Source organism: Austrofundulus limnaeus, unplaced genomic scaffold, assembly GCF_001266775.1.
Source record: "Austrofundulus limnaeus strain Quisiro unplaced genomic scaffold, Austrofundulus_limnaeus-1.0 Scaffold289, whole genome shotgun sequence".
NCBI lineage: Eukaryota > Metazoa > Chordata > Actinopteri > Cyprinodontiformes > Rivulidae > Austrofundulus > Austrofundulus limnaeus.
This window is the reverse complement of record NW_013952691.1, coordinates 198,579-210,392: the sequence shown is the minus strand read 5'-3', so window position 1 is coordinate 210,392 and position 11,814 is coordinate 198,579. Positions and strand designations below refer to the sequence as shown.

General features: G+C 38.5%; 3 protein-coding genes across 3 annotated transcripts in view; 1 reads left to right on the top strand and 2 right to left on the bottom strand.

The window, feature by feature from the left end:
- The window catches only part of LOC106526701 (progonadoliberin-1), a 2,599-nt gene extending 1,409 nt beyond the window's left edge, over positions 1 to 1,190 (bottom strand). Inside the window, exons 1-2 of the mRNA XM_014021371.1 lie at positions 725 to 1,190; positions 529 to 627 (exon numbers count right to left, since the gene is read on the bottom strand). Coding sequence (XP_013876825.1) covers positions 529 to 627; positions 725 to 862 — 237 coding nt within the window. The 5' untranslated portion in view covers positions 863 to 1,190. The remainder of the gene's footprint in view (positions 1 to 528; positions 628 to 724) is intronic.
- Positions 1,191 to 1,263: 73 nt separating this feature from the next.
- Positions 1,264 to 9,512, bottom strand: kctd9a (potassium channel tetramerization domain containing 9a). Its single transcript, XM_014021369.1, has 12 exons — positions 9,339 to 9,512; positions 7,374 to 7,495; positions 7,244 to 7,287; positions 7,074 to 7,170; positions 5,381 to 5,439; positions 4,704 to 4,832; positions 4,529 to 4,596; positions 4,347 to 4,442; positions 4,108 to 4,257; positions 3,868 to 3,973; positions 3,653 to 3,786; positions 1,264 to 2,669 (listed from the first exon to the last, which is right to left on the bottom strand). Exons 1-12 carry the CDS (start codon positions 9,384 to 9,386, stop codon positions 2,553 to 2,555), a joined length of 1,170 nt encoding a protein of 389 aa, XP_013876823.1. The 5' UTR covers positions 9,387 to 9,512; the 3' UTR covers positions 1,264 to 2,552.
- Positions 9,513 to 9,790: 278 nt separating this feature from the next.
- On the top strand, positions 9,791 to 10,945 carry ankrd39 (ankyrin repeat domain 39; the record flags this gene model as incomplete). The annotated part of the gene is given in 4 exon segments (XM_014021370.1): positions 9,791 to 10,116; positions 10,229 to 10,332; positions 10,413 to 10,616; positions 10,718 to 10,945. Coding segments are annotated over 4 exon segments (546 nt in total). The 3' UTR covers positions 10,865 to 10,945.
- Between the last annotated feature and the right edge of the window lie 869 nt (positions 10,946 to 11,814).

The window sequence follows — 11,814 nt, the reverse complement described above, 5'->3', positions numbered from 1 at the left end:
TTCCTCTCCGCGTGCATGAGCAGCTGGATACGAACAGGTGGAATTCATCATGTTTAAGCAGCTCATTTACACACTTTTCCTGATAGAAGTGTTTGTTGAATCTGACGTGGCATGTTCGTACGAACCCTTCGTATGATAAAAAGTAAGACAAATTTAGGATAAGAATACGAACATGTTCTTGCATGAGGCCCAATGACCCTAAACACACAGCTGAAACACCTCAGTGGTTTACTGAGAACCAGTGAAATGTTGTGCAATGGTTCAATCAAAGCCCAGATTTCAATTCAAGTCCAATCTCTGGTAGGGTTGGAAGATTATTGAACACATAAGGAACTCTGAGATGGAGGAGTTTCATGAATAAAATGAACTAAAGTTCCAGAGGCTTAATGTAACAAACCTAAAKATTTAACTTGAAGAAAGATCAATTTATTTACATCTCTGGTTCTGTAGAAACTAGAGATTTCCACAAGGGGGTAATACATTTGCATCCCGCTGCATGTCAAGTAAAAGGGAACAAAGAAAACTTACTAGAAGCTCTTTAATTCTGTACAGTTTGGCAAAAGGAGATTCCTCGTCACAACTCAGAACTCTGCAAGGTGCATCCATGTGCGCCAACCCTTCAACTATCTGCAAGAAGCACAAACAAAAGGGAAAAGAGCAACATTTATAACATTTATGAGGAGCAGGAACTTTGAAAAGAAGCRCTGYRAGAAAAACACGTTACATTTTGCAGGGCGTTTGGAAAGCCGTCCAGYTCTCTTTTCCCTCCTGGGTTCATACCGATCGACCAATGCTGACAGCAGCCCAGAGGCAACAATGTCGCCACCAGCAGCAGCCAGGCAGCCAACCGTGTCACAGCCATTCTGAGGGAGAGKGGGGCGGAGCCTTGTGTTTTTTAAATGTTATTTTTCGTTTAAGCCTAAATTTCATCTTACCTCTCAGTGCTCAGTTGTGAAAACCACGTCTCCAACTCCGCTCCACTGTCCTTTGTGAACAACGCTCCACACTTTGGGTTTTTATTACAAGCCACTGCTGCTTTATTCCTCCACCTCTTCTCCACAGGGGAGGGCGCAGAGTGGGATTAAGCAACATGTGGCGACCCGCAAAGCCGTTTCAAATATTACGTTTTAATGTAAAAAGAGTGAGTGACACGGTGTTCCACAAACAGCAGGTGACAGTACGTCCGGTCATTTCCTGAAACGTTCAAACTGCTGAAGCACAAGACACGAAAATAATTTAAAAAAAAGTAAACAAAAAGGCATGTTTGTCTTTAGAGCTGTTTATTTATTTTTTAACAGTCATTTGAGGAAACATTTCCATAGCTGAGTGCAATAATCAAGGATAACATCCACTGAGATGTATTAAAATAAAAACCGTAGCTCCTCTGTTGTTTAAATCCCTCTTGAGTCAAAACACACAACATGATTGCCTTCATCATTCACTCTCACAGACTGTACCTACTAGTATTGCATCAGAGCAGACAAATAAACCAAGCATGCAAACATACACTGAGGTGAAGTCCTTCACAAAACCGCAGACCACACCAAGAAATACTCGCAAAGTTTTGGAAGAACTGGATTTGTTTAACACGAAAAAACATTTAAGAAACAAAAAATCAAAAACGCTTTTGGTGAAAAGATRCATCCCATGTTCTTGGTTATATTCAAAGCGTGTTTAAATTGGCATAAATGATTTAAACATCCCATGCAAACACACGGCACGAGCACAGAAAAACAAACTTCCTGTCAAAACCCAAGATACCGTCTAACAACTAGGATCAGACGAACGACTGAAACATTTCAACAAGTTCAAACTCGTGCAGCTGTGGATCACTCACTGAATTGGTAAAAGAGGTAGACTCACAGAGCACAAAACGAAGCAGCGTGATGAAGGAGGGTGGGAGGACGCTTACTGTTCTACATCGTCAGTTGCATATTCAAGCTGGGTTTCCAACTTGCCTGTGGCATAGTTTTGTGGTGGACCAACAGCACATGCAGCCTTTTAAACTGTGCTATGGTACATTATGGCTTTGGCTTTGCATTGCTCGTTAAATCCAGCAAAATCAAAAATTTAAAAAGGAAGGAACGTACTGAGAGAAATATGTTGCACCAACTGGTAAACTCCCCTCTTCTGTTTCTGCTGCAGCAGAGTTCAGTGAAGCTCAGCTTTACCGRTCACACGTCTGGTTCGAACTTTTAAAAAAACGCGTTGAATAAATAGAATGTATGCAAAATACAGAACAAGTAAAACCACTGAACTACATCCAGACACATCTACACAGAAGGAACAGGACTCAGTTTTGGTGATATATGCAGCTGGACATTTAAAAATCAAACACAGACAACCCTGGATAAATTCTAGTGCAAGATTATTAAAGCTAACGTGATTTCGGCGGAATGCCAGGCATGTGCGTACGATTACCTGCGTGGCAGACACGTAAAACCAGATTTATTTTTTTTAAGAAAAAAGGAGGAATGAACTTTATGATAAGCTGGTGTTGGGGGAGAAATAAATAAATAAAAAAAGCAAACTTGCAGACGTGCACAGGTGAGTTATCTGACACTCTGAGACATGTGCAGAGGAGTCAGCATCTCTTCAAAAATGGCTCCTTTCACGTTGGACCCTCGCAGGTTAGCCTCTTGGAGGTCACAGCCGGACAGATCGCAGTTCTGAGAAGAAGAGATGATGAGGTTACCACAGGTCATTAAATGAAGAAAAACAAAATCAAGGTGCAATTTAAGCGGAGGATGTTGTGGTCATAGAAGGGCAGGACAGAAAATGGTTTTGATTTTTATTTCTTCTACAGGACCTGAAAGATATCATTACTATGTAATTAAAGTGCCTGTGACATGCATATCCATGAAATACAAAAAGTCAAAGAAAATATGTTCATATTTAAGAAACTTGGCATAATGCACATGATTTTACCTGTTATGTCACATAATTGGCATATTTTTTTTTAATTGGCTCAGCTAAAGTGAAACAGGAAGTRACATCAAAGGGGAACTCTTTAAAATACAGAACTTCCAGAATATATTCGTGAAGTCATCACGATTACCAAAACAGTAGTAAATAATGTTATTGGGGTTGATCAAAAAGTCTTGACGGGTTGTTTGTGAGGCTGAGATGAACAGCAACAACAAGCACATCACTTTCTTTATCAGTTATTTTTTCATAATAGAAAAAGATCAAACTTTATTAGAATTTTAATAAACCTCATTTCTTTATTTTTGTAAAAAGGTCTATGAATGATGTAAGAAACTGCCTTAATTAAAATCACACAGCTGGGCTGTAAATAAATCTWATCTGTGAAGCAGTGTTTTGCAGATAAAAGCTCTCATGAGTTTGCTCTGTAATAATGATCAGAACAGCATTAAACTCATCTGTAATTTTCTCTGTGTGCGGATGCTAGTCCTAATGTTAAAAACRTTTCATCGTCGTGTTTTAACCTCCAACAGATGTGATGTATTTACTATATTTTCCGTCTGCTTTACTAAACTATCAAGAGTTTAACCTATAAGATCTACTAAAAGGCAGCTGTGGATGAATTCTGTTTTGACTTGGCTTCTTCCTGTCCTGTGTACGCCCAGCGCCTGAGTCAGCCTCGGCGGCTGCTTTTAACGCTAATCCYGTTTGATGAGTCTGCGTTCACCTCCAGATCCGTCCCTGCCAAAGTGGCCCCCCGCAGGTTGCAGTTCTTCAGCTTGGCGTTTTTCAGAGTGGCCACACGCAGGTTGATGCCGGTCATTTGGCTTCCCTCCATGTCGACTCCTTTCAGGTTCGCGCCTGACAACAGAAACGTGGGGGTTCAAACCAGTGGAGAGAGGCAGGAGCGTGTGTTCTGACAGGAAGCTGAGGTGGACGTACCTTCTAGATTGGCCTTCAGCCCCGACGGGTCTTCGAAGTTGCATCCTTTGAGAGAGGCTCCTTCAGCRTTGCAGCAGAGCATCTTAACACCTTGTAAATTAGCACCCTTCAAAACGACATTGAAAGACCCACAGTGCTCATTATGTTGTTTATTATTAGGTAAATCACTCAGAACCACACAAAACATCAATGTTATTCAGCACTTGCRCCGAGTCTACTGATAACTTCAAGTTCTCTTACATCCAGGTTGGCTCCAGAAAGGTCAGCCCGCTCCAGATTGGAACAGCACAGATTAGCGTGGGACAAGTTGCAGCGGCTGAGATTCGCCATCTTGAAGTTGATATAGCGCAGATCGAGTCTGGACAGATCGGCACCGCTGAAATTAAGTCCCTGAAAACAGCAGGAGCGACAGCGTAGATGTTAACCACAGCCTCCTCAGGCAACAGAGGGGAGATAGAACCTTTTAGAGTTAGCTCCACCTGACAGCGCAGCTCGGATTTGGTGGAGGTTGCCAAAAGGAAACGAACAAACTCCTTGCGGGAAATGGGAGAGTGGTCCTCRGGGGGCTGCGAGTTCTGTTTTTGAAAGCAAGAAATTGTAAATAAATCCCAACAGAACCAAAGGAGGGSATCCCGTTATTCACCAGGACATTTAACCCTACCTTCAGAGCTACCTCCAGCTGTTCAGCCAGCTGCTCAACTCCAAAGAAGCGAGCCTCCTCCAGGACACCTGCAAGACATTTAGGACCAAAACATTACGAGCCCACTCGCTTGAAACTTCTTATTCTTTGTGACTGAGGTGTTTCACAAACACGCTGGACCTCTTGTGAACCTTACCTCGTATATTTATGCCTTCATTGACRATAAGCTGACCGTGTCTCAAATAGTTCAGAATGGGCTCGAAGTATTCGGGGCTGCGGTCGATGAGGTACGCCCCGTGCTCGTCCTGTTTGTTTCCCCACACGTCTGCAGCGAACACAGAGGTTAACAAGGACCCTTTAGAAACACAGTTCACTTCAGGAGAAAACAGGAAATGTGCAGCTGTGTCCAAACAGAAAAGAAGTCCTRCTTCACTGGTAATTTTCTATGTTGATACACAGGAATTGTTAAGTTCTTGAATRCTGATGATGATGACCTGAAGTGGTTCTGTATTTGTCACATTGCTTCAACAATGCAAAGGACACTTGGGGACATCAGCATCAGASTTCACATCAACAATAAGGCCAAGAAACAGTACCTAGTACTACATACCAGAGTGGTGAATATTTCAAGAAAAGCTACCAGTTGTTAAATGTCAGGAATGAATGAATGAATGAATGAATGAATGAATGAATGAATGAATGAATGAATGAATGAATGAATAAATAAATAAATAAATAAATNATAAATAACAGTCTGTTTGATTTGGCTGGCCGTTCTGGACAACAATCTGTGATTCATGTAGAGTGGTCCTAGTTGGCGCGTAACAACTGCACGGTTTATCTTTCGATTACTAGCAGGCCTTTYCTCAGTACCTTTCTCACGAAACATGTGAGCGAGCATGCTCTCTGGCTCCTTGCTGACCAAAGTGCTCCTGAAGAGAGGAAACACAAACAAACACACAGAAACAMAAGATCAGACAGAAGCAGATCAGAASTGAGTTTATTCTGTGATTTACTCAGAAAGGGGAACCTCTAGGGGATTTTGATTCCAAATATTTGATAACAATGAGGTTAATTAACTCTGAGTAGTTTAAACTAACCTCAGCATTCGAAATACAAAACCAACATCAATGAAACTCCAATACCTGGATTTATTGAGGCAAACACAGAAAAACAGCATCGGGGAGTTTCTGAATTGATCTTTTTCACAGTTAGTAATGTGCATACGTAAAATCACGCACCATGCCCCGAATAGGGCCATAGCTTCAAATCTAGTCTTTTGGTCCTTTACACCTGCTTTTTTTCTTGACTTTTATCTACAAACATACTCATAAATTAGCTTAATTGGTATATTATGATGGGATATATCTACACCACAATGCATCTTAAGACAGTGAACATTCCCATTAATAATAACTATAAAAAGGTTAATATTATATAATGTATTGTTAATATACATTACTGTCATTTTAGAGTGTTTTTACAGAGTCGAATGATTAAAAGGGTAATTTTCCTCCAATAACGCTTATTAGTTCAAATGTTAATTTGGTAGAAGTTGTAAAATGAGACTTCTAAGAACACAATTTGATTTTATAGTTAAGCTTTTTGATTCCAAAATCTACATAAAATAAACCAATGATGGTTGGTGATGACAGGTTTGAACCTAAATCCATCCGTCTAATTGATACTTTGATTTATGAGCTTGTAAATGGAAGAGTTTTAACATGTTGAATGATGTTTTAAAAATTTTATGTTTTTTAAACAGCATAACCTCTAAACTGATGAACATTTAATCTCCATCAAGATCATTCAGTTTTCACCGTCACATTTCTACAGGCGGCAACTCTTTTGGTCTTAATGAAAAACAGAGAAGGAAAGTCGATATTTAGACTAAAAATTAGGGAAGTGGGCCCAGACATTCAGGYGGGCAAATTTTCACAGGTAAAAATGTTCATAGTTGATAAAATAATAAATAAATAAAGGAAATTTTAAACTGCAGCTTTTGGAGGTCTGCGAGAAAAATGAGGGGAAAAAAAGACAACTAATGAATGTGAATTATTGNCTAATGAATGTGAATTATTGGTTGTTATTGTGTGGTGACTGTTTGTTCATTAAATATATTTCAGCAAATTATCTCTGAGATTGAAAGGACTTGATGAGAGAAAGCTTTGGTGTTACGGATATGTGCGGTCGAAGAACGTTATTGATGTAAATTAATGAGGGCACCTGATGAAAAAGGAACATCTTTCAAGAAAAGAAATGATCTGAAAGCAGATTYTATCTAGTAGGTGAAAAATCTCCTCTCTGACATCTGGTTCATCTTGCATCATCGGTCAGACTGATAAAAATAAGCTTATTTAAGATGGAGTTAAAACTTAAAGTTTCTTTCAGTAAACCTTACCTCACAGAGTCTCTTGTCATGATGACAGACACTTATCTGTTTCACTACACTCAGGGGTCAACACACTCTGAGTGTTCACTAAAATCTACTTTCTGAAATGCCCTCACTGTGACACACACGTTTTTTTATGTGTTTCTTTTTAAGCATCATTCAAACCTCAGATACCTGGTGGTGGTGAAGAGACGACCACCAATATTAAGAGTCAGCCAGTCTGTGTGGGCTCCATGCTGGTCAGATGCAACCTTGGCTTCGTTCTGTGGGTCTGACAACAACAAACACATCTTTATAGACACTTTGACTGACAGACGGGACTAATACAGCTCAAAAAAGCTCACCGATAAAAGGATCTCCTTCTGACACGTACAGCACATCGTCATCTCTGTTTAAAACACAAAAATAAACCAGTTAAAAACACAATTAGTCGATACACCAACTATCGTGTTAAAACTACTCAAATGATCTTACCGAATCAGGGCAATGTCATCTATGAGGCCACCCTTTCCATTGTATAAACAAGAGGCTTTGATTCCAAGCTTATTGCTCGCTACAGATAATAAATCTGACAAGGTGCCATACACTGCTACAACCTATACAAAAAAAGCAAAGCAATTAGTTTAAACATTTTTATTAGAAACAAAATACATAACAATGTAAAATACAATACAGTAAAACATTCGCCAGGGGGTTACAAGCTTAGGAACGATTTAAAATAACATATTACACAAAGACTTGAAAGAGAACACATAAGGCACAAGTTTTAATAGCTTTCATGTTTATAGAAGGTCTAATAGTTTTAATATATTGTTTGACTTCATTTAAGAAAATAGAAAGAAGAGGTTTTTGATTAGTGTAGCAGCATTTGTGAATATGCCATTTGGCTAAATATATAATAAGATGGATAATATAAAATTTTTTTTTTTTGGTAAGTGGATGGTCAGTGAAGCCAAACAATATATGTTCAAAGCAAAGAGAAAAATGTGGCTCAACAGAGGTAGAGATTAGAACACATATATCTTCCCACAATTGAGTAGARWRGGGGCAAGACCAAAACAAGTGATGATCATCCTCAGGGTGGCCTTCACAGAAAGAGCACATTACATTTATATCTTTTTTAAAATGTTGCAGAAATATTCTAGATGGGTGAATTCTATGAATATTTTTAAAGGATACTTCTCTTACTTTATTATTTATCATATATTTAGTTGGTAAAGTCCAAATTCTTTTCCAGTTAAGGTTATCAGTAAATGTGTTCCAATAAGATACTACATATGGAGTAGATACAACATCTCTCTGAAATAATGAGCGTATACGACGGTTGTTATTACGTGCAGAAGAAAAACAAATTTGACCAATTTCAAGTTTGGTTGGATCAAAAGGTAATAAATTCAGATTCTGTCTTGTATTTTTAAATAACATAATTACACCAGCAGGAATTGCAGCTATAACAATGTTAAACTCGTTAATGGTAATTTTGATATTGTATTTTGAGATAAATTCTTGATATGACATTAATGACCCATCTACATTAAAAAGCTGATGAACCAGGACTATGTTGTGAGTAAACCAATTAGGGTAAAATAAGGATTTGTTTTAATATAATATGTCTTTATTGTTCCAAATGTAATATCGATGTGGGGAGAAATTATGTTTATAAATTAATGACCAAGAGAGAAGCATCTGTTTATGACAGTTAGATAGTTTAGGGGGGACTTTTTCAACATTATAAAATAAAAGGAATTTTAGGCCTCCTAATTTAGAGAAAATAAAGTTTGGTATGAAATTCCAGATTGAAAATGGATTTTTGAGGAATTATTTTAACCAATTTATCTTGAAAGTATTATTTAAGGTGTAAAAGTCCAAAAAGTTAAAGCCGTCTTTATCGTATGAGTTCATGATTGCTGATTTTTTTAAATATAATGTTGTTTGTTCTTCCAAATATAGTTAAATAACATCTTATCGATGTCTTTAGAGACATTTTTGTTAACATCAAGAGACAAGGCTGCATATGAAAGATGGGATATTCCCTCAGCTTTAGTTAGTAAAACTCTACCTCTCAAAGATACGTCTCTTTGTAGCCACACTGGTTCATTTTAATTTTTATTTATTTATTTTTTATTTTTATTTTTTATTTTTTTTGCTTTATTGCTCCAATGAATTAACATTAGGATTATTTTCTCTCCATATATCAGTTAAATTAAATTTATGCATAGACTGTATTAAATAAAAAGCCTTAAAATAATTAGTTCGCGGAGGCCAAGTTTAAACATCAAAACAGCATTTAGAGATAAACTGTACCTAGCTGAGATGTCCTCACACAGTTCTCATCCACTTATTTATTACAAAAAAAGAAGTGCTACATTTTTTGTGTGGGGAAAAAAAAAACCAGTATGCGGCCCCAAGCTGCTCCCAACATCCACGCTTTGTACCCACCTTCCCATTTTTAGAGGTCCCGTTAACAAATAGGGTGACTCTTCTCATCCTTTGTGCGCTTTGGTCCAAACTAAACCTATATAATGTGTTAATAAAGACGTTATTTACAACCAGCTACTTGCTCTTCGAAACAAACAGCTAGCTTATGAGACAACACACGAGACGAAAAGATGCCTTCAAAAGCATCCGGAAAAAACATTGCAAACSCAGCAAAGGGGCAAATTTCTAAATTAAATCCGATGTAGAATTGTGCTAAAGGGCGAATAAGTTTTATTTTTTCATCAGCTATTAAATAAATACTAAACACGAGTAAGGAAATTGGTATAAAATGCTAACTTAGGTTGATAWACATTACATTTCAGACAGCCATTGAAAGCGTTTTTACTTTACGGTTTATGATTGGCCAAGGAGTTCTACGTAGGCACGTTTTATGCGTCTGACGGTCCTTCCMGGCTGCTGCTAACTTTTACCAATCTGTCAATCCGTACAGAACCAGAACACTATCAACAGTTTATGCCTTTTTTTAGTATAGTTATTCGTTTAATTTAAGGGGTTAAATAACTTCGCCTCTTTAAGCTCAATGTTTGGGCTTCCTGCATCCCTTTGGTTGCGGCAGATCCGTAGAATGCAACTACAAGGCACCACAGTAGTTGTTTACCACACAMGTTTGTGAGCTATTGTGCTGCAATGTCTGACAAACACCATTGTTCGTGTTGCTCCCATCCTGTCTCCTCCCCCAGTGTTCACCAGACCCTGAATGAAATGGATTTTGAAAGAGGTTTGCATCCATMTTTCTTATGTTTAGGACTAAAATACAGCAGGAAATGCTGTTACATGTTAACTGGTTGTTTATGCTCATAACTCCACCTGTGTGTCATCCCTGTCTGCAGGTATCTGGTCTGCTGCCATGGATGGAGACTTGGAGAGACTAAAGCTCCTTGTTCAGAAGGGGTCAGACCCAAATCAAAGAGACTCAGCTGGGTATACAGCTCTGGTGAGTTGATTCTGGCTGCATGGACTCTGCTCATGTGTTCATATTTGCCATTCCTTGTTTATTTTTGTGTCGTGTCGCAGCACTATGGGAGCCGCAGTGGTCATCTTGACGTATGTGCGTTTCTTCTTGAGAATGGTGCGTGTGCGTCRCCTCAGACACCAGGTGGGGCCACGCCGCTCCACCGAGCTGCTTACTGCGGTCACCTGGATGTCGTCAGTCTCCTCCTGCGATACAGAGCAGATCCATCGCTCTGTGATGATGACGGCGCGTCCCCTTTACATAAAGTACAAATATGTCTTCAGCAACTTCAAAAATGTGTTCCACAGAATCTATATTAGAATGTACCCATTGCCTGTTAGTATAATGTTGTTTATCATTTGAGCAGGCTGCAGAGCGGGGGCATGAAGAGGTGTGCCAGCTGCTTCTGGAGCACTGTCCATCACTCAGCAGCCAGGTCAACAACAAGCTCCAGCTACCGTACCAACTGACACAGCAGGGAGCCCTGCAGGAGCTCTTAAAGCCGCCCCCATGAWGCTTTAGACTTCTAAGATTACACAAATGGTGTAAGTTTAAAACTGAACAAGACAGACCTGCATTAAAAAAATAAAAACAGTTCTGGTTTTGTTATGAACATCACTGCTTAGACTCAGGAACACAAATCATTGTCTGTACGCTCCGTTCACTGTGCCACTCACAGTTGCAGGTCAAAGCTCTATCATGCAATGAATACATATTTCAACACCATCCAGAAAAGCTTTTGTCTCCTCTGGGCCAAAACTCACTAAAACTGTTTTGCGCACAGATGAGTGTAAAGGAGAGACCTGTTATAAATTAATTCAAAAGCCTGCATCTTTGATGGTATGGGCATGCATTATTGCCTATGGCAGGGGTGGGCAATCATGGTCCTCGAGGGCCGCAGCCCTACATGTTTTACATGTTTCCCTGCTCCAACACATCTGATTCAGTCACTGAACTGCCTCTTCCAAGTTCTGCAGTATGGAGGACCGAAAATGACTAATTAGAAATAAAAGCAGAAATAGATAAATAAACTTTTAAATAAATAAATACATTTAAAATGCACCAAATAAATTAAAAAGGAGAACTTTACCTCATATTTTATAATTTGATTGATCTTCATATTTGTTTTTCCAGCTTAGTTCCAATAAGTTATATATTTTAATACATAATTTAAATTTTAATGTTTTTAACATATATTTTACGTAGTTTTTCCTTTTACTTGTACATGCATTTATGTCTCTTGAACGCTTAAATTGAATAATTTTTATAATTTTGTCCAACAAATCTTTTTATTTCTATGTGTTGCATGCTTGTGCTGCCACAGTTTAGCTTAAAGTTTAGTTAAAAATAAATGCACAGACCTACTGTTTTCCTCGTTGCCTTTGTTTTAAACTAAACTTTAAACTTTTAGCTAAACTGAGGCAGCACAAGCATGCAATACAGAAGTAAAAAATCTTGTTGGGA